General features: G+C 40.0%; 2 protein-coding genes across 2 annotated transcripts in view; one reads left to right on the top strand and one right to left on the bottom strand.

Annotated features, from left to right (window-relative positions):
• Positions 1-1070, top strand: part of HECTD1 (HECT domain E3 ubiquitin protein ligase 1) — a gene marked incomplete at its 5' end in the record, with an annotated part of 43635 nt that extends 42565 nt beyond the window's left edge. The window contains one exon of the mRNA XM_029085650.1: positions 274-1070. Within this exon, the coding sequence (XP_028941483.1) occupies positions 274-411 (138 nt within the window). The remainder of the gene's footprint in view (positions 1-273) is intronic.
• A 2013-nt stretch (positions 1071-3083) lies between these two features.
• Positions 3084-18113, bottom strand: AP4S1 (adaptor related protein complex 4 subunit sigma 1). The gene is made up of 5 exons (XM_010170782.1): positions 17976-18113; positions 16444-16530; positions 15241-15309; positions 12061-12072; positions 3084-3212 (listed from the first exon to the last, which is right to left on the bottom strand). Exons 1-5 carry the CDS (start codon positions 18111-18113, stop codon positions 3084-3086), a joined length of 435 nt encoding a protein of 144 aa, XP_010169084.1.
• Positions 18114-24679: the final 6566 nt, after the last annotated feature.

Here is a 24679-nt window from a genome sequence, read left to right as displayed (position 1 = left end):
TTTGGTTTGGTTTGTTTGTTTTAATTTATGACACTACGCTAGTACCAACCTCTGTTTCAGGTCAGTTCTCTGAGCTCATATGTGAATATAAAAGAATTAATGTGCATATAAAGTAGATATAAGTCAGTGTGTAGCTTTCCTGATGCTCTTTCTTGATAACCGGCGTTGCGTATGCGGAGAACGCCACGGTGAATTAGAGCACTTTACAGCTTTTAACTTCCGTATCGCGTGCTGGGAACAACTGCAGTAAAAAATGTTCTTTGTTGTCCTCAGGTTGATGCTACAGATGCGAGTTACCCATCTGTGAACACGTGTGTGCATTACCTAAAGCTGCCCGAGTATTCTTCTGAGGAGATCATGAGAGAGCGTCTGCTTGCTGCTACAATGGAGAAAGGCTTCCATCTCAACTGAGCCGCTGACTGCAGTACGGGACATGAGAAAGTGTTTTTTGATACTAGCGAAGCCTCTTGTGTTTGTGTGCAAAAAAACCATGATCTCCACGCTGTGCTCTGATGAGACTTGCCTTTTTTTCACCTGTGAGGCTTTAGGAACATGTGGAATAAGTTTGTTAGCTGCTAATGACAAAATAAATCCTTATAACTACACAGCCAGCAAGAAATTGGCACAGAACACTGTGTGATGCTTCAAGGGCTTGCACAACTGGAAATTAAGGTGGTTCTGTTTGACTGTTCCAAAGAACAGATCATCAGATTTTCAGTGTTCACCGATACAAATTTCTGACAGTGTATTTGTGTAAAGTTTGTCATTTAATACCTTGTACACTACAGTTGCCATCACTGATCCCTGTTTTGCTGGCTTTAAGCTAACTGGTCAGAAACTTGCTTCCTTAAAACTTAGAGTTAATGGGCATCTCCAGCTTTTTCTTTTTTAATGGTGCCTGCACTATTGGAGTATTTTAGTGGGTTTTTGCATATAATCACGCACCACCTTTTTGGTTTTTTTTCTTTTTTCTTTCAAGTGGGAATATATTTTGATTTCTCAAATGCCCTGCTATAAAGATCAAATCCTTAAGTGTGTTTGTGCAGCTCAACAATAAAGCTATTAAAAAACACTGGTTCCTAGTGCAAGGCACACTTAAAGCAAGTTTTACTTTTGGTTGTATTTTCTTTGTATATTATAAACATTTATTTAACTTGTTGCAGTTTGAAGTTTAAAAAAAACACCCGATGTGTAAGCTCAAAAGTAATCATTAAAATGTTTGCAACATATAAAACTGTCTCCCCTGAATACTTCATTAATACTTCTTATGTTATTAGATCTATGTACATGTTCTGAACAATCTGCCATACTTCTTTCAAGGTTTAAAAGAACCACCTGGCAATAACTGAGCTCATCAACTCATCTCTGTGCTCCAGTCTGGCAGTGAGAAGGCTGCATGTGGCAGTATTTGCTGCTCTTCGGTGGGCCCATGTGACCTGAGGTTGTAGTTCATTACATCAGAGTAAAAACGGGGTCAGATGATGCAGCTCATTCACCTTTACTTGAGACGGAGTGCCTGGCTTGGTTTCAGCATGGGGAGAGGTCTTTGGTAAAAAGTGGCTTACAGTAAGATCAAGTGAGATGCTAATATGTCTTTAAAGATGCTTAAGTACTTGATAACCAGAAAAGAAAAAATACTATGTTAGTTGTATCTGTGTGTTAAGTTTTGTTCTGTGCCAGTTCTCTGTGGTAACAATCTTTGCTGAGGGAGGGCTTGCCAAAAGATTCCGCCTCGCACACATGGGTGGATGCCAGACTTCCTTTCACAGCGTTGTTCGTAGCACTTCACAGGCACTGTCTTTGAAATTTTCCCCAGTGCAAAACTGAAGGGGAATCTCCACCACCCCCCACTCCTGTGACTGTTGAGCTTCAACAAAACAGCTGCACAAACCTTGTGTACGAGTGTCTGCTCCAGATGCAATGTCAGCTTGTTCTGCCGAGTGTGCTGTTGGTTTAAAGCGATGTGGACTGTTCTCCCACACCACAAAACTTCTCTCTCTGCTCCTTACACTCTGGTTTCTAGGTGCAATTTAGATGTGACTGTTAGGTGCTCTCGCACAGTGTATGCTCCTTCAGAATCGAGTTAGCCTAGTGGTGGTGTGGAGGTCATGAAGAAGGAGCCAGATACCATAGCTCTGGAAAGGTAAGTGCACGTGAGCCGAGGTTGCTAACGCTTCCGTGACTTACAGTGTCCTGTAGAGGTATGAGCGAGCACGTAGTACGCCGGTGAATACGGGTTAGTGTAGCTGCATCCTTCCACTCCAGAAGGAAGATGGGATTTGGTACCGAGCTGGTACTGAGAAATTGCATATCTTTTGTTACTTGTCTCTTGTAAATGTCTTCATCAGGACGCATGGATAGAATATACAAGAGAAAAAAAAATAACACTGGTGTGCCTAAAAAGTAAAGATTTTGTGTCATTTATGAAGCCAACATTATAAAAGATGATCAAACTGTTGATTTTAATTATTGTTTATTATTCTTATAATATTTAAGTGCCAAATACTTAGTTACAACTTACACAATTTGCAGGAATAATATGTCAGTACTTCTGTTAAATTTCCTCTGTAACCACAACTTACATGGAAAAGGGAGCGAAACCAGCTTTTTGATGAAGGATGAACCTAGTTTAATAATAGTCATAAAATTTACAGAACTTTCATTTACAGTACATTTGTATGAAGATGAATCAAGTTGGTGCTTAAAGGAAGCACTGAATCTCAGTTTGAATTTATACTTCCATATTTCCTGTCTTCTCCTAGGTCTGGCACAATGCTGTGTGATTCAGTGGTACCCAGATGGTCATGTGTAAGTTTCCATTACTTTATACCCAGTTAATTTTTTAAAATGTTGACTGTTCTAGAAAGATTTCTGCTGTGTCAATAAAGCTGCATCTGAAATGGAAGGTTGCACTTTATGTTTAGCTGTATCTCTCCATTAGGCCCACAGGGTACAGGAGAAACAGGAAGCATTTTCCAGCCAATTTGAATATCGCATCAGTCGATCTAACGACATCAGAAAACGGTACGCTCTCGATGGCTTCACCATCCTCTGTAAAACGCTGGAGTCAGGCTTGCATCTCCCTAGCTTTCTGCCACTTTGTCAAGCACAAACAGAGGGGCAAGAATTCTGTTCCTGTTTGTTTCCACGATGCAGCCATTTAGCACCATTTCATCCAAAATGATGTGCACTCTATCCAAGTTGAACATGATCTAGAAACATTTCAAGTTAAGTATATTTTGAACAACATGAAGATAATTCAGAGAAAATCTAAGGCACCTTAGTCTTTAATCAAAGTTTACAAAACCAGGTAAATCTTAATTTATTCTGGTTTATTTGGCTGTTTATTTTAATAGAGTTCAACTGACACTTTTTCCTGGTGACAGAGATGTCAAAAATTTGTAGCAGAGAAGTTAAACCACCAACAGTATCCCATCTTGGAAGATTATCATGTAGTAGTACAAGAAAGGTCAGCTTGAACTTGGATGTAGGTGGTTAATTTTACCACATACTGCTTGCATATAAAATAGTATCAGAGGATAACAACCTTGTACGTGAAGATGCGAATAGTCTGCATTTCTTCTTAGCAAAGGGTCAGGCAAATTCTGAAAATCTGATTCTCAAATACCGTTTTCCTTACCCTACATTACTGATGCTATTTTATTTGATTTGCTTGAAAGTAGCTTCCTAAGAGGAATATGCTGATATGTGAAGTTGAGACATTGATCTAGGAGTAAAACTCATAAAGGAGAGTACAAGTAAATAAATGGTTCATCCTTAAAATACTTTCAAAAAAATATTTATAACCTCTGTTCACCTAAAGGAAAATAATCTGAAACAATATGAATTGCTATGGTTGTGCTATATGAAACTTGTCCATAACCAGATCTGTCTTTCCTTATCATTAGCTAACAGCATCTGTCTCAAAAAATGATGGCAGGCCTTACTCAGTAGGAAGCGGCAGGTATTTTTCTGCATACCTTGCTGTTCCGTGTGTCCGCTGAACCACTGCAAAGGGCTACTTAGTGGAAAAAAGTCTTCTGTTGTCATTTAACCTGAGGTGGAACTAGGCAAAGTGGAACTAGGCACAGCAGAAAAGCCTGCTGGGTCCATCTGTTACGCCTGACTGCTGTGCAGATAGAGAGGGGGGTGAATAACCCTTCACCTGCCTTGCTCTCCACCTGCGGCGGCTCTTCCAGTGTGTTCTCTGCTCTGCTCAACACATCGGCTTAGCCTGAGTTTTGCCTTCTAGTTCTAGCCTGTGTATTGAGGACTACTGCAGCGGAGCTAGCAAGCTCCAGTCACTTCTCAATACATCTTTCAACACTTTTTTCCCCACTTGGATGTAGTCTCTCGAGTGCCTTCTCTGCCCATTATGGTCTGTTTGATGCTCTGGCTTGACCTCAGGAAGACAGCCTGGTTTTGCTCTAGGCCTTGTATTTATGTTGGTGGATTTCCATTCTAATCTGTGGAGTTGCAAGAGCCAGGTGTTCCTCTGCTCAGCATGACAAAGCTTGAGTCTTATTTTCTGAACGTGACTCAGGCATTTGAGAGGACTGCTCTGTCTTACGAGTGCCAGTGGATCCAACTACGGCAGTCTGCCCGACGGCCCTGCCAGGGAGCAGGGGCGGTGGGAACGCTGAGCTGCGTAGGGCAACAGCTGGGGACCCACATGTTGGCAGTTGGTCCTCCTAGGTGGTAAGGCAAGTGGTGGGGAGACAACACCTTAAACCAGCAGAGCTGCAGCAGTGCAAGCTTCTGCAAGTGAACAGTCTGAGGTATGAATGTGAGAACCAGATTGAAGTTTAACATTGACCATCCCTGTGCCTGCTTTTTTAGCACCTGGCCTTGAGAAGGAAATTCCTTCCTCCGAGTTAGACGCCTTGTTTTCCCTGCAGTGAGTGGTGAGAGCCAGACCCATCAAACAATTCACAGACTCCAGAGAACCGGGGCTGAAGCCAGCACTTGGGAGTCCAGAGAGGGATTTTTCTGTGATCCTTTCTCTCAGATTTGGAAGCCCAAGTCATTACTTTGGGTAATGATGCCTGGCTTGGTCTCTTTCAAAATGTCACCGCAGAGATGCTGCCAGCCTGAAACCTGTAGAGGAGGGAGGCTGAGCCTGTCCTCGGCCTGGGGAATGCCAAACCCACCCTTCTCTGTGGACAAGCTTAGCTGAGTTGGAAGCAGCTGCACCTGCTGCCTTGTACTTCAATTTCTCCTGCTCTGTGAGAGTTCTTGAGTATGACGGTTTCACCTGGTGATGCGAGAAGCTTAAGATTTTGTCCCTGTTTTGGTGATTGCTTCTGCTGCACACATTAAAGCAAGAAGAAGGACACAGAGTACCTGATGTCAGCCTTGTGTGTGACCACCTTGAACTTGTTCAGGCTGAACTGTAGGATGAACTTGTATGGTCAAGTTTAAGAGAACTCAGCTAGCAGGCTCTCTCCTTCCTCTGCCATTTCAAAGTGCTGCTGAGTGCTCTGGGCTGAACTCGGAGCTGCTGGGTATTTGTGCAGAAGGGTAAGGAACTGCATTGCTGCTCCAGCGAATACATCTGCTTGACCAAGAGCCCAGCACAGCTAGGTACGTGTGCTAGCAGAGTTCAGGCCCCCAAATAACCTTACTACTAGTTACTGTTATGTGAGGAAGAGAAATAACAGGATCTTGGGTATGTCCATGGTTCATCAGATAGCTTCTCATTTGCTGGCCTAAACTTAACCACCTAATTTAATTGTAAGTTGTATTTTAAATAGCAGACTTCTTCCCCAGTCTGACTGTTGCCCTAAATTGCTTCTAAAAATCAGACTCGTGCCTTTCAATACCGGGGAACAGTACTGTCCTTAAAACTTTAGCAGTTTCTGTTTATGTGGTTCCAGGCACAAAGGGAGATGTTTTACTTTGGCAGATTAAAGACTCAAGACATATTTCGGTATACTTCTCAAGTAAATCAGTCTTTACACAAATATTTTAATCTGAGAAGTCAGGGTTTCTTTTTTCCAGTTATGTGAGAATTTTTAGGAAGGCAGCTTTTCTATTGTGGCTTAGTTCACTTCTGGCGCTGCTCTACATAGGGGAAGAGGATCTGGTAATGAGGTCAGATAACATTCCATTCAGGTTTCAACAAGTGATAAAGCCAACTCCTCCTGGCTTTTAATTTTAACACTTTACCACTGATTCACAGTGCTCCAGTTCCCACAGTGGAGCAAGAGCTCCTGTCTCTGCAGGCCTTCCTCGTCCTTTGAGAGTCCCAAGGATCTAAAACCCAAAAGACTGGATCAACCAGGATCAGTGATGATGCAGCAAACTGCCACTCCTGCCTTATTTTTCTGCATCACCTTGTTTGAGAAAAACATTTAAGCCATTTAGCATTTTTTGCATTTCCTAAAGAGCTGATACCACGTCTAAGGAAAACTGCACCACACCAGTTAAGTATCTTGCAGCTGTTCCACTCAAACCCCATATGGTTCAATGAGATGTCAGTTCCCCTGCAGGGCCATTCCAGGTTATTTCAAAATTGGGCTACTCCATTACAGAAAACTTAGTGCTATGATTCCTGTTAATCTCTCTGTCATCATTCCAGAACCAGTGATTTCACCTGCAGTTTGAATAGGGATACTAATACCATTCTGGAAAGATCTCTCATCTTGATTTCAGAAGGTCTCAAAGCATTCTTTACCCTCAGCCAACATCCTGGCTTCCATTTTCAGTTCCCTTCCCACCATGCTGTTCTTGGCAAACACTCAGATTGCACAGGGAGCAACGTTGGCTTTTTTCCCCTTCCTGTAAGTCTCATGACTATGCTCTGTGCTTCCATCTCATCACACGCACACTGCTCAGCCATTCCTGTCTGAATGCCCTGCCCGGTCAGGGATCTCTGATCCTCAGCAAGGCTCACCCTCCCCACCTCTCACTTGTTTGTAAGTGACCCCAAACTTCAGGGTTTAAAGCCTGAAGTCACAGATCCACACCCAGCTGAAAAGCAGCAAAGCAAACCAGTTTGAGCAACTGGCAACAGGAGAAAGCGATGATGTTCAGTGTGTGCTGCCATTTGAGCTCCTGCTTCCTGTAGGTATCCTGGCTGCCCACAAAAGAGGACTAAGGGACTTTCACTAGGTTCCATGTAGAGGCTAACGGGCATTTTCAAAGAAGGACGCAGAAGAAAGCATGTACTAATCTGTGTGTTTGTAGATAAAAGTCTGTAATAAAGTTTTCAGAGCACCCAGATAGGAAATACTCGTCAGCTGTTAGCCAAGGCAAAAGCTGAGCCCTTACCGCCCTTGCTGCGTGGGTTTTGGGCAACGCTGCTGTGGCTGCGTACCCAGCAGGAAAGGTGAATGGCACCTACTACAATTTAAATGTTACTGATGGCTTTTGGTATCATTAATGGTACTTTCCACTCTCACAGAGAGATTTATGGCACATACATAGTAAGAGGAGGCTAATGTGACAGATTTGTCTCCTTTCCTGAAACATTATATAGGTGGGTAGTTGAGCAGGGGAGAGGGGAAGGAGCAGGGAAGGAAAGGAAAAAGGCACGTTTAGGACTTGCATGTCATAAGTAACTTCTTCATATGGAGAGTTTTAAAGATATGTCAGGATTTTCCAGGCAAGTAATTAAGGGTGTGTACAGACTTAAGAGATGATAAAGTGCAGCCAACACCTTGTGATCAGGTAACACACCCAGGAGCACAAACAAAAGCTTTGTAGATTAGGGCAGGGATACTTATGGGGCAGATGGTTTGCTACTGAATATACAGCCTTACAGAGCTTTGATTTCCATCCTGGACATTCATCTTCAACTAACAAGTAGGTGGAGTTGCTTCTTTTTTTAATCTAGAGTCACACATTCTGTCTCTGTCTTTGCTAACACTGGCCTTAAGTAGTTTTCAGTCTATCTCATGGTAGGCAGATTTTAGGCACTAAACCCCATTTTAGTGCTTTCTGACCATTTCTTCCTCAAATGACTATCCTGACATTAAATAGGAGACAGATGGTGCATTCAAGGTCTGTGATATTCTAGGGTATTTGCTCCTCCACTGAGGTGAATTTCTGCCAAAGTTTGAAAGATGGTTGATCTGCCTGATATGGGTACACGTCCCCCTACATCACAGACCTAGAGGGAAACTCATCCCTCAATGAACAGCTAATCCTGACAGGTTTCCATTTCATCCACTTATTTTACAGTACCAACTGAAGTGTATCCTTATAAATTCTGAGAATAAATTCATTGTTCAATTTTCTTACTAATTAAATGCACTGTATTCTGAAAGTGTTACTCCACAGGGGACTGAAGAAGACGGTTGATTCACATGAAGTATTCCCTGTATCAAAGCTTTTTATCTATCCTCGGAGCAGCAGCAGCTAGTTTGCAATGGAATGTAATGGTTTTCTTGGATCAAGACAACATTCCTCAAATGCTTGCTCCTAGAGCACCCTGTCTTCCCCCTCCCCTCCCACAAGGGGAACGTAAGTATCCGTTTCTTCCATAAGTTAATACCGTCTCTTCAGGTAAGCTTGGCTTCACCAGTTCAAGCAACAGAAAAGTCAACTTTCTGTAATTTCAGAAACTCCTGTGCTTACCAGCATATCGTTCCCTACAAAGCTGCTGTGGTAACACTTGCATTTTTATTGTCTCTTTGTCATCATCACACCAAGAAAGCAGTTCCTACACCATCCAAGCTGGAATTTTAGAGCTACAGAAAATCCCACCCACTTGTTTCATACACAGAAGTGATGCTCATCTAGTGCTATTAACACATTAGGAAGCAACACCACTGGGACAACTGCAGTACCCAAACCACCACACCTTCATTCAGCTGGCCCAACAACGCTACCTACAGAGACTTCAAAAACAAACCAAGCAAACAGCTTCAGAAATGTTATGTTTCTGTCATAAGTACCCTTAAGTACATGACTGACTGATGCTCAGAATGAAAGTGGACATGATCTACGGGCTAAATGCTTTACAATTCACACATAAAAGCTTCTGTAAAAAACACAGCTGCTCTAAAGTAGTTACTTAATTGGCTGGTAGTTAATCAGTGTTCATTTTTGTAGTATGTATGAGATAACTGTGCACTTGTTTGTGCACTGTTCAGCATCACACACACTGCCCTGTGCATACATACGTGTAAATACGACACATTAATCCTGCTGGGTGGGATTTGGATTAGACCCCGTCTCTGCTTGTGCCCAGGGTGCTGCTCCTGACAGCTGACTCCAGCCACAGGCCGTGAGGAAGCCAGGATGTGGGCGCCCTGGGGGAATTCGGGTGTTTGGACCTCAGTGAAAGCCGGAGTCCTGCGCTAGCGGGAGCAGCGTTGCCAGGACTGCTGGGGTCACACACCGCGCTGGGGAAGCTTTGAGAATCAATGTAGGCTGCAGGCTGAGCACGGACTCCAGGAACACTTCAGTGGCCTGATGGTCCCAGCCTTTGGATTGAATTGTAGTTTGCTCCGTGTGTGAGTGAATAGCCTTCAGTGATTATAATCTATTTTTCATGGGTTTTGATTTCATGTAATTTCCTACTATTTTTTCATGTTAGTAAACACTACTTTCTGTATAGAATAGCCACTGCCTCCTTTGAAATAAACTTCCTATGGCTCTGTACACAAAAATAATAGTGCAGAGACAGGAAATCATGACAGTCTCCCACCAGATACTCCATATACAGAGATTCTGTAACTACTACTTGGTGTTTGCTGTTACAGACCTTCAGCCAGTACTTCCTCCATCAGATATTTTGCATCCAAGCTAACTGTACTGAATATAAGAGTTAACTTAAGGCTGTTTGGCAAAGGAAATGGTTTAATCCCAGGTGGGGATATTATCTTACACACTATGAAAGGCATATTGATGGATTATTGCTTGCACTGCATTAGCATCTGTCTAATACACTTGTAGTACAGATCTTATATTGTTCTTCTGGGTTTGCTATTCAAGCTGTTGTCAAGAATAAATACAATCCTGAACAGCCCACTTCATCGTTACACCTCTGCTTTACATTTAATGTTGAAAGAATCTCACTCCATTTCAACAATTTTATGTATCCTCTCAACTTACGAAAAGCTCTTTTTTCCTAAATGGGAGAATTATTTTGTACATATATGGAAGTAAAATATTTTATCTTAAAATTGTTCCTGAAATGTATAATGTATAAAAATGCATTTCTGAATTAGAAAAATTATGTACATCATGCATATGTCATACATGTTGAGGAGAGACATATGAGCTTTTCCAATATTATTTCCAGTATTATCAAATATGATAGTGATGTACACTCCTATTTCCCAACAGTTCTATTCACACCCTCATGCAGACAAGGCCCATGCAGAAGAGGAATTTCTACAGGAATCCTTCAGACACTGCACTGCACCCACTGCACATATTAGTGTGAGCACATAACACAGTTTCTCTGAGCAGCGCAGACCAGCCCTGTATGCAAAAGCTCGCTGGATAGGCAGGAGCCTCTTTCAGCTAATAATTGGGCTACTGGTGATAACTAAGTGTGTAACTACAGGAAAATCCTCTGGGTATGAAAATGATGACCAGAGGCAGGCAGAACTTAGGATCATCAGTACTCCAAGCAATCTAAGATAAAAAGAATCAGGTAATTGCAGACTCAAAGTATACCATATGGAAACATATGGGGCTATTTTTATATATAATTACTAAATAGGTCAGGTAAGTCTCTACTTCAGCAAAGCTTATGCACAAGTACACATAGTTCTAATCCTTAACTATAACTGAATACAAACAAATGTAGTTATACAGTCACTCAGAGAGCTTAAGAGGCCCTTCATCCTGAAATTTCACTATTGGTCTTGTATAATACAAGTGAATTTATTAATACCACAGCATTTTGTGAATTTTGGGAAGGAAATACACACTATATATATACACATACATATATATTTACTTTCAGTAAATGAGACAGAGTTCCAGCATGCAGCAAGCATTAAAATATTATTAAAAGTTAAATTAATTCTTTCTTTTTTTTTTTTTTCCAGTAAAGAAGTGAGAACAAATACAAGAAAAAATACAGAATTTTTCTGATATGTTCTTCATATGTACTAATTCTTGAATAAGGTAAATAAACTAAATTAAAGTATTTGATTCCAGGAATGCAACTGTATTTCAGTTGTATAATTGAAACCTTTTGTACCAGTAGATCTGCATTTAACCAAGAACAAGCATAGGCATAAGGATTGCTGAAGCAGAGCGAGCAGGCAGTGGGATTGGAAGAACTGAGGAGGAAGACAGGTGTTTGCACTGCATTTTCCTGGTTTAATTTCCTTTAAATTCAGTATTGTATATTATTTACTTGCTATTTGTGTTTAATTGTTCAGGACTGTATTTTAGTATTTAGTATGTGTTTGCTTGTATTTGGTTTTGGTTAATTTTTTAAATTATGTTTTAGTTAATACCCTAAAAATCATATGCATGAAAACACAGCTGTGTAATGGAGGGACATGGGGAGAAAAAGGTATCTGTGGCAATGCCTGGTTTCCTAAATTTCCTCCTCCCAGGCCTTTCTCTCCTTCCATTAATATAGAAAGTAAAACTCACCTAGACTTTCATGAAGCAAGATCAAAGTGCAAACCTAATCTTGGAATGATGCTACTGCAATTTGGCCCAACACACAGCTGTAACATTCCGTTCTTATTATTGCAGTCACTTCAGTATCTCTTTTACTGTAAACTTAAAGAAAAAAGTAAAACCCTGAAGCAATAATTAGTTAAGCCTGAAAGTTCCACCATGGATATAACTTTTTATGTCTAAGTGTTAACAGCACTTAGTTCTCTCTAAGCAAGTTTTCCTCGTCTTATTTTAACTAATACCAGGCTTACCTTAGTGACTGAGGATTTAAATAGGTGACCCTCATGAACACCAGCCATTCTTCCAGAAAGGTGCCAAAATTATGCTACTTACTGTAAGTACAGAATTTGTGAAAGCTCTGCATTTTCTTGACTGTTTGACAGTCGGTGCTATGAAGTCAGTATGAACTGGAACGTACACCAAAAAGATAGACAAATGGATTTCTGATACCAAAAAGGATACATCTAATTCACTCTGCAAGGAAAAGAGAGACAACCATTAGTTAGAGTTTGATCTTTCATCTCATAGTCATTAAACATTACACATCCCTTTAGAGGACAAAGTCTTCAAAATATAGATACAGAATTTTAGGGTGATTCAGATTTCTGTTCTGGACTGTACAATTACATGCTCTTTCCTGCAACACTCCCTTGCCTTTGATGTGTTACCTGTCTGCATAACAAAGGCAAATGTTCTGAAATTTTGACTTCGAAAAACCCACTGAGATCACCCACAAGAACAATTTGAATACAGGCAGTGCCATCTGAATGAGTGGGTGGAAAACCAGCATCTCTCAGCAACTCCAGCCCTATATTCTCTCTTCCTCCTGCAAAAACAGGATGTTAATGCCAAGTTTACAATTTATATAAAAACGTAGTTAAAAATGTTGCTGCAGATCATTTCAACAGCAAAATCTAGATACTGTACATACCCATGGCTGTGGTAGCCGTGGCTGGATATATTAGGAGAGGGAAGGCAACTCCAAGATTTGGACCCTCAGCAATTCTAACTATGGCTCCAGCCCCAGCAACACAATTCTTCACATAGTCATCGCTTCCCTTCTAGTCTTGGCCTGGATTTACCCCAAATAGTTTTATTCATTTAACCAAAATGTCTGAGTTTGAAGCCCTTGTGGTCTCTCTGCAGTCATCAGAAGAAGATGGGTATCTTCAACAGTTGAACTGGCACACTTGAGGCATGACTCACTTTCTCCAGATACTCCTCGGTCTCCATGGCTGGTAATGGGAGCTTAGGATAAGCAAACATCTAACTTAGGTGCCTCAGTGAAATGTCTAAATTTAGAAGCAATTATTCACAGCCTCAGCAGTTAAGATCTTGCACAGTTGGGGTGGAGCTTCCCCAGTGTCTGCTGAAAGAGGGAATCTTTATCTGCTACTGAAAGAATTTAGTTTGCTAACATGGTTTCCATTCACAGTCTAACCCTGGAGTTTTAGGCAGAGTTCCAACTGCTAAAATTGCTACTACTTCTACAGTCCAAACACGCTCTAAACTGGGCTAGTTCTAGTCTGCAGGCCTCCGCTGAGTGACTCTGCCATTCTTCCATTTACATTTTTTTATCCATCACAAAAATTATATTTTAAGAGCCTGATCAGTTTAAGTTTCCTCAGCATTAAAAAGTAGTTGAAAATATTGGAGTATGTATTCTGAACAGTATGCAGTTTTCCCTGGGTAGCCATTATAAAAGCACAGGGGACTCAGAATAACATCTCACAAGCCACTTCAAAAGCCTTCCCCCTAATTCAGTTAATGTTTGTTCTGATATTTTAATTCAAGCTCTGTAAACTCCATTAGATAAAAATAAGAGTATGTGAGAACGTTTAAAGCTCACAAGCCTAAAAATAATAGATGACAAAATGTCCTTCTAGAGCAGGACAGATGTTCTTTCCTTCCCAGAGTTTTGTCTCCATTGTCATCATCATAATTTGGGATTCTGCTAAAACTCTGCAAATCCTAAACATTAATCCATAATAGTACAGACTTTCGTGCTCTGTGGTTTCTGCCAGAAACCCCAGCTAGAATTATAGCCCTCTTCTTCAGTGCTCTGCCATTTATCGTGTTATATGCTATTAAAAATAGAACCACGGAATGGCAGGAGATTTCTTTAACCATGGTCCCTTTTTGGTTCCCTTAGTTTCAAACCTTAAACGCTATGGAAAATACAGAAAACTCTGGTATGATGAATTCAGCAAATTTTAACAACTATCAGTGGTTGGGTTATATATGTGGTCAAGGAATTATATATGCTACATTTATATGTACATGAACTACGTCTATTTTTGGTCTGCCTCAAGTGAAGAAAATAAAACTTGAGAAGTGGTTGGCAACTATTAACTCAATTAGATAAATAACACGTGACTAAATTTTATTGTGCATTCCTGTGCTGCCAGGATCAAATTCCACTCCCAACCAGTTACCACTGCTTAGGTTGGGACTGAAATCATAACAATTTTAAGGGACAAATTCTGAACTTAGGACAGTCAGAAAGTGATCTACTTAGTACCAGCAGTTTCAACAGGCTGGTGTGACGTTAATTGAGATAATGGCCTAAAACATCTCCCAGGCATCTGAACAGGGAAGGGTGCAGATGACTTCTTCAAGCATGTCCTTGAATTCACAGAGGGAGCTCTGTCATGTCTGCTGTGGTACTAGTACTGAGATGCCAGTTAGAGGCCCCGCATACTGCTCTCTTCTACATATAGTTACACTAGTTAAACTACTACAAATTACCAACGCAGTACCCTCAGGCACGTGGACCATGGAGGGAACTCTACTCAGTCCTCTTTTCTGAGAGGAATATCCAACACATTTCAGCATAGACAAACTGAAATTGTGCCAAAGTGTGATTTTAGGCAGATTTGATTATAACAAGATTACTAGAAATCCTAGATTAAATAGCACACTTTCTAACCAGGATTATAATGCTGTATTTTCAATCTTTGTAAAAACAAACAAACAAACAAACAAACAATCTCCCACCAAAAGAAGCAGTGTCATTTTAACTGGAGCCTTGTCTGATGTTGAATCCTTAACAAAATGTCTATCTACAATAGCTGCTTTATCAGATATCCACATTGTTGCATGACAACAAGATGGGGAGCACAAGTACAGACTGGTTTTTGAGGTTTCATTTGTGCTCCATCCCTCTGATCTTGCTCAAAGTGATGTCAGCTCCCTGCTTAATGCTTACACCATCTTTATCGTGAATCAAGTGCATTTGGGGGATGGAATGCTAAGAACTGCAAAAAAGAAGAAAAAGCTCTTTATTCCTTTAAAATGTATAAAATGCCAGTGGCTATTTTAAGAGTACATGACCCAAAGAACTCCGGAGTATAAGCATATAAAAACATGCTTTTCTAACAGAAGTATCTCTGCTACTCCTTGTCTGATGATTTATAACCCATGCACACTTTTACTCCTCTGAAAAAGCAACTAATACTGCTTTTTTTGCCTTGCTTTTTTCTTTTTTTTTAAACTAGTGGTAATATTCATGCTAAAGTATTAAAAATTCTAAATTAATATGAAAAAGAAATTTTCTCCTTTGATTTATTCCCTGAAATGACATATTTGCTGAAGTTTTGAAAAAGAAGAAATATTTCATAATAGATTCAACGTCTCACTCACCACTCTGCTGAAGTATTTGTCCAAAACTTCCACAAAATTATGAATTAGTTCATATACTGCCATCTCATTCTGAAATTAAATCAAAACCAAGTGAACAGTAAATTAACAGCTAGAAAAATGTAATAGTATTCTTTGTGTTATTTCAGTTTGTGGTATATGAAAAGCAATGAGAAAATACAGTAAGAGCTACAATGAAGTGCACAAGCTCAGGCCACCACAGCGAGAGAAGGTGCGGTTACCCCGCGGAGGGGCCGAGAGCAGGGCAGCGCGCGGGGGCAGAAGCTTCAGGCCAGCCACACCAGGAAGCGCTGCGGTACCCAACGGATTTGTCTTGCCTGGGCTGCCGCCATCCTACTGCGTCCTTCGTTCCACCACCACCCAGGCTGGCCGGACAGGCACAGCTAACCAGGCTATGCCGACCCATGCTGAAGCCACACCGGCTGGCAGCAGCACAGAGCAGGTTGTGGGGCAGCAGCACAGATGGGTGATTTCTGTAGCAAAGCCAAAAGAATTTGCCCAAATTGCATGCCATTATAACCCTGACTTGAAGTCACTGTGGTAGTAGTTAGCAGCTATTTTCCACACCACTCTGTTAGGGGCTCCAACAGTAAGCTTTGAATTAATTTCTGAGAACTGGGAATCCATGTAAACACAAAAGCCTTGCAGGCGCAGCCTGAATGCCTGAAATAACAGTACTTGTCAACTTTCAGATACCTTTTTGGGGTTTTTTCCCCCTTTTTTAAAAAAATACAATAAATTGGCATCTTTCTAGCTAACAGTATGGAAATCTTTTCTTTGGCCAAGGAGGTTAAAAACAGTGGGCAGTTGGGAAGTCACCACAGATGAGACAGCTGATCTGGCTGTAATGCTAACATTTGTTGAGAAACCCCACCCCACATATATTTATGTTTAATCAAACTTAAATTTAAAGAGCAGAATCAGTACAAGGCCCAGGAAGACCGCTTCATGATAACAGTTCAGTCCACTACTATAGACTGAAGTCAAACATACCACATTTTCTTTCATACCTCTTTTTATTTCACAGAAATAAAAACGTGTGGGGTTTTTTGTGGGTTATTTTTGCAACGACTACTGGAAATTCTCTAATTGCTATTACAAAATTCTGTACTGGAAGAAGACTTGAGCTCTTGCTCGTTATAATCGGTACAAGCTTTCATTTCATGAGGGTATATAATTTCTTACCTCTGTCTCATTGATTCCAACCACTACGAAAAGGGCTGCATACTGTCGGTACACCAGCTTAAAGTCCTTATACTCAACGAAGGAGCACTAGGCGGAAGCAACATGAGTCAAACACAGTAGCTGCCATTTAAGCATACGACAGCATTAAGCACAGAGTGCTCAAAGAGCCTAAGCTTTCAAGTTCACAAGACCCACAAAGAACAATGGATTTCTCAAGATCCACCAATAAATTTTACTTGAAAGAAATTTAGTAGGGTAGCTATTACACAAAACTTCTCATCTACTGGCAGAAAACATGCTACTTTTAAAATGGAAAAAAATGGAACATAGAGAACTGAAGTGACTTATTCAGAATTATAAGACAGTCAATATTTCCCCTAAATATTCATTTGGAAGCAATTCCAAAAGAGACAACCTGAAGGACATTTTCATATTTAAAAAGCGAACAATCTCTTTATATAAAAATTAAGAGTATTAGACTTCCAGAGGCCAGGGGGAAGTTCCCACGTCTTTCACAGGAAGGCAGGTGCCAGCAGATGGTGCTGGTACACGCTGCTTTGCAAGATGCCTCCCCTTCTTTAAGGGTCATTCTGCTCAGTCCTTGAAATGGCAGCAGACCCTTAGTTCTTCTGCTGAAGCTTCTGTTTGGAGATTGTTCTTGCAAGAGCAGTATGGAGGAGGTTAATTTCTTTAGCCACTGTCAAGTCTGTGAACTACTTACTTTACAGGAACTGCTATTTTTTCTGAGGTTTTTCAGAATGAAATATGTGAGGACCACTGTTCAAGGATACATGTAATTAATGGAAAATAAAGAAGCTGACTTCAGAACACAAACCAAAAAACTCCAGTCCCAGTCCGAGTCACAGATTTCTCCTCCAATGCAAGTCAATGTGCTCAAAAGTGTTGCCAAGTTTGGTACTTTTCTTAAAGAACCACTGGCTCAATTAAGTGAGCCATGAAAATCTCAACTTTTGTTTAAGAAATTTCCCAGCTTCTAAGGTTTCTGACTTTCTTGCAGAAAGTGCGACACTTCTTTTGAATAAAAATGCCTAATATAGAGGCCTAAAAAATTGTTTTCCCTAAAACCTTTCTGGTTTAGATAGTATTTTAATGATTTGGAATCCTTTCTCTTAAATTTTTTGTTTAAACTTGGAGCTGTCAGTACTATCCCTACTACCTCCTGGCAAAGCAGTAGTAATAACTCTCTATCAATCTCTACCAGACAGGCAATAACAGGACAAAATAAATTCTTCCTGGACTTCTGAGCTTCTTCAAACAAACAGGAGGAATCTTCATGACAGTGATACACAAAACTCTAAAATCTCTCTAAGCCTCAGAAAAACGTATTTATTCAATGCAGAATAACAGTTCAACTGACTCAGCTCATAATCTAGAAACACAATATTTTTCTTCATGGGTGCAAATGAAATAATGGCCAGCAATGGAAATGGATGTGTTTTCTGACTTATCAACATGAAAGATGCATGATGCTGATAAAATAAAATGGCTAGGGGAAAAACTCCAAAACTTACCTGATCCTTTGAACGGGAGAGACAGTTTTTGATTACTTCAGCTTCCAGCACTGTCCTTTTATTAATTTCTACATGCTCATAATACCTAGAGAGCCTTGTTTGACCTTGTTTGTTTACCATAAGAAAAAATTTTATCATTTCTGTTTTGTTGATCTCAGCAGTAGATTTTAATATGGGGTGCAGGAATCAAGCAGAATATTTCTGTGAGGGGGAAAACAAAAATAGTATACATAGGAGTTATAAAAGACTTCTTAAAAGCTAGCCAGCCCAGATCCTCATATATTTAAGATTGAATTTATTGCCAAAACATAGAATATAGGAAAAAAAATCTCTATCTTTTGCATGCATCCCATGAGCAAAACTCAATTTTTTCCCCACACAAATAATCACAAAATATCTAATAAATAATAACTTTCACATTATCAGCCAATTTGGAGAATTGGAGGAGTAAACAATTACTTCTTCGAAACCATGAATCTTCTCACCATTTTCTTACTGCATGCTAACTGGTTGGAGAATATTATCAGACATTTGCCCAATACCAAAACAATTAACACAGCTCATAAGAGCAAAATTGGCCTATGAGTGCGCTGCTGCTTTTTTTTTTTCCTCTTTTTTTTTTTTTTTTCTGACTTGTACTTAACAATTTCATTCATGCCACACTGAAGGGAGAGAGAACAAAGGGAAATGCATGGGCCACAACACATGACCATTTATTTAATACAGAAAGAGAGCCTCCTAAATATTTGGGTATCAGCAGTATCAGCACACATCTTGAACTGAACCAGGAGCTGCTGAATCTGTTTTCTCCTGTCTAATTTCCCCACTGACGTGCAAGGTAGATTCTACACTTCATGAGAACTGAGTGTGGGTCTTTGATAGCTAAGGAGAAACTTGTTCATGTTAATTACTCAAAACAGTTTAATTTCAAGCTAAATAAATATTAATCCACACAACGCCACTGAAATATAGTTGTAGAATACAAATATGCCACATGCAACGTAGACTGAAAAAGGCTGTTAAACAGAGCACAGCATACAGAAGAATCTGCCTGCTAAACATCTGAAATCTTTCATGTTTGGAACAGCATGCAGGAAAAGGTAAGCTGCAGATGTCATTTTCTGAAATAGAAGTTCTGCGTTATTTTCTTTAATGCCAGAAAACAGTCGCTGTAATGTTTTCCATCTGACTCTCTGTTTGGATCACAGATTTATTGGCCCAAATGCTCTTGAGGTTTATGCACTGGAAACACAGCAACTACCGCAAAAGTTATTTGTTTATTCCAGTTCTGGAGAGTTGCTCCTTGCCTGGTGCAAATATTCTCTCCTAAGGTCTCACAGCTCCTGTGAGAAAGTCCAAGCTGAAAAAAACATATCAGGAATCCACAGTACAATACAGCTTAGTTCGTTGTGTAAAAACAGTATATCTTAATGCAGAAAAGCAAAAGGAGAAAATACAAAATACAAGGCAAGCTGCACAGCTGCTGCCTCATATTATTAGCAACTTGAATAAACTGGCTATATACTATTCATGGGTGATAATATCTAAATCTTTCATGACAGTGATACAAAAAAAATCTCAATATATTGTGCTGACATTAATTATTGCTTCCTTATGATTCATATTGGTCACCTAATTATTTTCTGAAAGAAAAGCCACCTCCGTTATCATCACTTGGATCTCAAGAAAGTGATCTCATTTTCCTCAGGGTACTGTGGTTTACTCCATACACAAAGAAGTTCAGATGCCTGTACCAAAATGTATCTTTGCTAATTAAACTTTATACTGAGAATTCATTTCTTAACTAAGTGACAACTCCATGGAATAGGACTCCGGAATCAATCCTCAGGACAAGACAGTCAGTTGGAATCATGACAGTTTCGGAGCCTTCTCACCTCCGCCACGCAGGGTGAAGTCTCCTCACATCCAGGACAGGAGCACACTTTTGCTGATTCTCTCCGACAGAAGAACCATGGATGGTGGTCAGTGCTGCTGTGGTGACGCACACGGCACCCCAGGCTTCTCAACTAGCACAGGTGGGTCTCTAAGAAAGAATGAACCAGGTAATTAAGACAAAAAAGGACCCATATGAAAAAGGCAAGGTATGACAGGATCTTCACTGTCAGATGGCAGCTTAGGCTGACATTTATGACTACACAGGAGAGTACCATCTAAACAATCTTTCCTGTGCTTAATATGCGGCTCTTTTTTTTTTCTCCCTGTTCTATTTTGTATTGATGCTTCGAGTTAGAGTTCCAATAAGAAGAGATGTCTTAATATTTTCAGGCATAAACAAAGGTAAAACAGTGAGATGACTTAGTCATTTTCTGATACAAACCTCTGAAAAACTAAGGATAAGAATGAACAACTCTTTCCAGCTCTTTCCATGAGAGGAAAGAGTCCACTCTAGAAAGGGCTAAGCTCACGAGCAAAAGAAACCTGAAAGGTACTTTTAAAAGGGTTGGGCTCTGAAGGAGGAAAAACCTTGCCCATTGTTTTAATGAAAAGAATAGCAAGCTCAAACACAGAGACCAAAAGCTATGCACGTTGTTCCTACCAACTGCAAAGCACCTGTCCAAGCTGAACAGATGACAGCAACATAGACACTTTTCTTTTTTCTTCTTAGTTTTATGCTTCATCTTTGTGTTTGTACTGCTGAAGCATGAATTTACAGTCTTCTGATTTGAACAAGTTGTTTCTAAGCTATTTTAATAATTTAGTCATAAATGGTACTGAGGAGCCCAAGTCCTGTTCTCAGAAATCAGCAAATTACACAAATACATCCTAGAAGAATAAAAACCTGAGGCTTAACATGTCTGCAGATATTCAAGTGGGACCTGAGAAAGGGAGGACAGTAAAACTACCCCAGGAGCACTGACAGAGCTGTTGTACTTTCAGTTACTGTTAAGCAACAGAGAAAAAGTATATGAAGAACTGATAAGCATGGATCCTATTGCAGGATTGGCTCCTAATCCTAATTATTCCTTTATTAACCTAATCTTTCTACATGGTTAATCCCTTTCTGATGCTGTGACTATTGTATCTGTGTTTATTCTTATGAAAAGCCTGGACTGTTTTACTTTTTTTTTTTTTTAATCCTCACAAATGCTCTTATCTAGAACGGATATAAAAGAGTCATGTTGTAACAGAGGTAGAACCACAGCAGTACTCAAATGTGTTACCTGTAATTTATGAGACAAACATTATTCACAGTATTAGAACAGGTGATTAACATCCGTAGGAAAGAGGTCCACTAATACCACTAGTCCTTTCTCTATTTTCTGACCAGCCCCAAAGATAGCTTCCAAAATGTGAGCCAGAAATTTTGCTCATATAAATGGCAGCACAAGCACACAGCTTTGTGCAGGAACACTGGAATAAATTTACATGTATAAATAATAATTTTAAAGAAATTTACAAAAAGCATGCAAGCATAGGTGTGGAATCTGACTTTGAGAATAATATCAGTGTTGAAAATATCTTAAGAATTTTTAAATTTCCTTCAAAAATAATTCTGAAAAAATCAGTTGTAGATGTAAAAACATTTGCTTGCACAATTTAGGCAAAAAAAAAAAAAAATTACTGAGGTTTTTTTCTAACAAAGTTTATTTCTTCTCCGTTCATCTTGGCTTTCAGTCACAGACAACACGTTAAACATAGTTTTGCATATGTAAGACGTAAAGAAACCTGTGAAGTGTAATAAACAAACAAAAAGCATATCTGTGCATGTCGATGGGTGGAGAAACTCCCATTCCTTCATCAAGTTCTATGTATTTGAGAAGCTACCTTTTATGATCAAAAACTGGTACTCTACTTACACAGATAGCTGCACTTCTCCTGATACAACTCTGACGTGCTTTTCTGTGCATCCTCATGCACATGCCTGCGTGTATCCGTGCGCACACACACCAATTACAGCGCTTTTATGCACACAGAACCAAACGGTTCCAGGGAAGTGGTGACAAGACACAAGCCTTTCATATCTCTGCCATTATTTTGCTCATTTTAGTAATGAAAAGACAGTGCTATCTGAAGGCTGTTTGTCAGAAATGAATAGGCTGTCTCATTCCAGGTCACTGGACAACTATCTGCATCAGAAATGCGCTCAGGAACAGAAGACTGGAAGGGACTATCCAGATCCTGATGGACTGTCAAGTCCAGCTCTCCCCATCACAGTCAACCATGCATTAGAAATCTTGTCCAGAACAGCCTGCAGTGTAGGCTTCGTGCATACCCGATCTACAAAATACCTACAAAACTCTATGACAGAATGAAAACTCCTTAGGAACAAAAACCTCAGAAGGTATCACTCGGGGAAGATGTAAATAGTCTTGAAATTGCAAACTTTTCTTCAAAAGAAATGACCTTCCAGAGTGACTGACCAGCACCCTCCTTTATTTCCTTCACAAAATTTTCCTTCTCTAAGGATAATTTGGCATACGTACAAATGACATACAGTTTATCTGCTGTGATTTAAATATGGGCTGTTACACTGTGTGAGATCTCACCCTCATGAAAGCACCTCCCGCAGATAAATATCTATGAGAGAAATCAGGTATCATGATTGGCTTGTGTGACTCACACTGATGGAGTATGTAGTCACTGACGATTTATGATACGATGGTTTTAACTCGTTCTAAACCAGCATATACAGAGAAGACTAAGGACCTGGGCTCATGAGGAGAGAGAAACGCTTCTTGATTTTCCTGTCACCACGCAGGCTCACCCCCCCCGCCTATACAGGTAACTCCAGCCTTGAAATACAAGACAAACTGAAACCTGCCTGGTTTGCTTCAAAATGCTGAAACAGAAACCATGACGGTTCAGGAACTGCTTCCAGGAGGTGCCAGCTCTGTAGGCTGCATAACCGCACGAGACACCTCAAAGTAAGTCGTCCCCATTTGTGAGTCACACCCCTACACGCTGTCTTTTCAGATACAGGTTGAGATCTCTTAGAGAGGCAAAGCCTGCAATACCTGTTCTGCAGATAAAAAGGTCTTAAGTCTCCAGCATGGCCAACCCAGCAGATTCTACATGCAGTAATATAAAACATATTTTAAACAAAATTTTAATGACTCCTCCAGTAGACACAAGCACTCAACATTTACTTATTTTGTCAAAGATTTCACCAATATTTATACATATTCTGACACATAAATGATAAAAACCCTAGTTTGATACTTCTTGCAGTACAGTTACCACTCGAATCAGATGTGCGTTTCTCATGCTACACCCACTCTAGGCGATGTCTACAGATCTAGAAGCAGGGGTGCTGTAACAAAGTTTTACAACACTGAGGGCCCTCAGCTAAAATGTAAATAAGAGATCAAACAGCAAACAAGAAACGCATGACTACATTTTTACAGAACTGCTTCACCAAGAATTAAAAATAATGTTGGATAGAACTATAAGCCAATAATTTACTGCACTGTCCAACTCCAAACAAGTTGGTTTTCTGGATGCTGAGGTGTAGTTGCACTTTATGTATGTACTAAATGTAGAACAAAATGAGTTAACCTGGAATGAAGGCATTAATGAAAAGAAAAAAATTACTAAATGGTAAGAGGCACAAGCAGGTGACAAAATGGGAACAAACATTTTTGAGGTACAGAGTAGGCTATTAAGCTTTCTTCCAATAAAAAATTAATTTAGTGTAAAGAAATGGATAGCAAATAAAGACTGCTTACATAATCGATACCCTTGCTCTTCCTACTTTTGTTCGGACCATGGACAAGGCTTTAATAAATATTCCATGCAGTGTTATTAATACTTATCCATAATAGTAATTATTTTTGTATTCCAAATCTTATTACTGTTACTGTACACATTGTAATTCATCCAAAGATGAAACAATTACATCTATGTGGCTTTAAAATAAAATCGTGTGTTCAACTTCAGGATCAGGGATTTTAGAAAAGCAACTTCATTAATCTAGGGAAGTCAGGGAGGAAGGAAAGAGTAAAAAAGCTTTCCTTTGCTGTTGAGTTGTCAAAATGCTGGCTGAATATAGTAACGGAATTAAACTGCAGTAACTCCCATATACTCAGGAATGACGAATGTCCTGTAAGATTGGAGCTAAACAAAAGGCTAAACTGGTTATGAGGTAACTCTTAATTTTTAGTAATGATTTGATACTGTCAGTAGGCAACAAATCAGCTGAGGTGGACAGGAGTTGGATTTAGATTGGCTAATCTGTATGGAATCAGGAAGACTGTAGGATGAAATTTTAGTAGGAAATGATTTAATGGAGAAGAAAGGAAGGGCTGGATAAACCAACAAAATATCGGTACACACGCGAGAAGAGATTAGTAGAGAACGGGCACACCAGGACTGAGAGAAGTGGTGCTCTGTCAGGAACAAGCCCCATTTAGGAAACTATCCATTTTTTTATTTGAATGAGTACAGCATGTAAACATTTTGAAGAGAGGCAAAACCAAATTCCTACCTTACCTACAAGGGGTGACCGACGTGATGGTAATTTGTAAATATCGCATTTCAGAGCAACATTTTGCACCTGAGGTGCTTTCGCCGTATTTAAACTACAACATCAAACGCGGCATTGCTGTCAGCGACTAACTGAGCCAGACGAAATAAACCTGTAACTTCTGGCAAAACCTTCTCGACGCGGCAAAGACTTTTGAACAGCCACCGCCGTGCACTTTCCCCTCTCATCACGGTGGGGGGGAACACACGACACGCGTCCC

Source organism: Antrostomus carolinensis, unplaced genomic scaffold, assembly GCF_000700745.2.
Source record: "Antrostomus carolinensis isolate BGI_N321 unplaced genomic scaffold, ASM70074v2 scaffold13046, whole genome shotgun sequence".
Lineage (NCBI taxonomy): Eukaryota > Metazoa > Chordata > Aves > Caprimulgiformes > Caprimulgidae > Antrostomus > Antrostomus carolinensis.
The sequence above is the reverse complement of the archived record's forward strand: the minus strand, read 5'-3'. Positions and strand labels throughout refer to the sequence as shown.

What these genes read in the sequence shown, in the direction of transcription:
- AP4S1 (XM_010170782.1), bottom strand. Translation starts at nt 18,113, where the DNA reads ATGATAAAATTTTTTCTTATGGTAAACAAACAAGGTCAAACAAGGCTC. An exon ending in TCTCCCGTTCAAAGGATCAG is followed by an intron (nt 16,531 to 17,975) that starts GTAAGTTTTGGA and finishes GCTTCCGCCTAG; the next exon opens with TGCTCCTTCGTTGAGTATAA. An exon ending in TTGGAATCAATGAGACAGAG is followed by an intron (nt 15,310 to 16,443) that starts GTAAGAAATTAT and finishes ATTTAATTTCAG; the next exon opens with AATGAGATGGCAGTATATGA.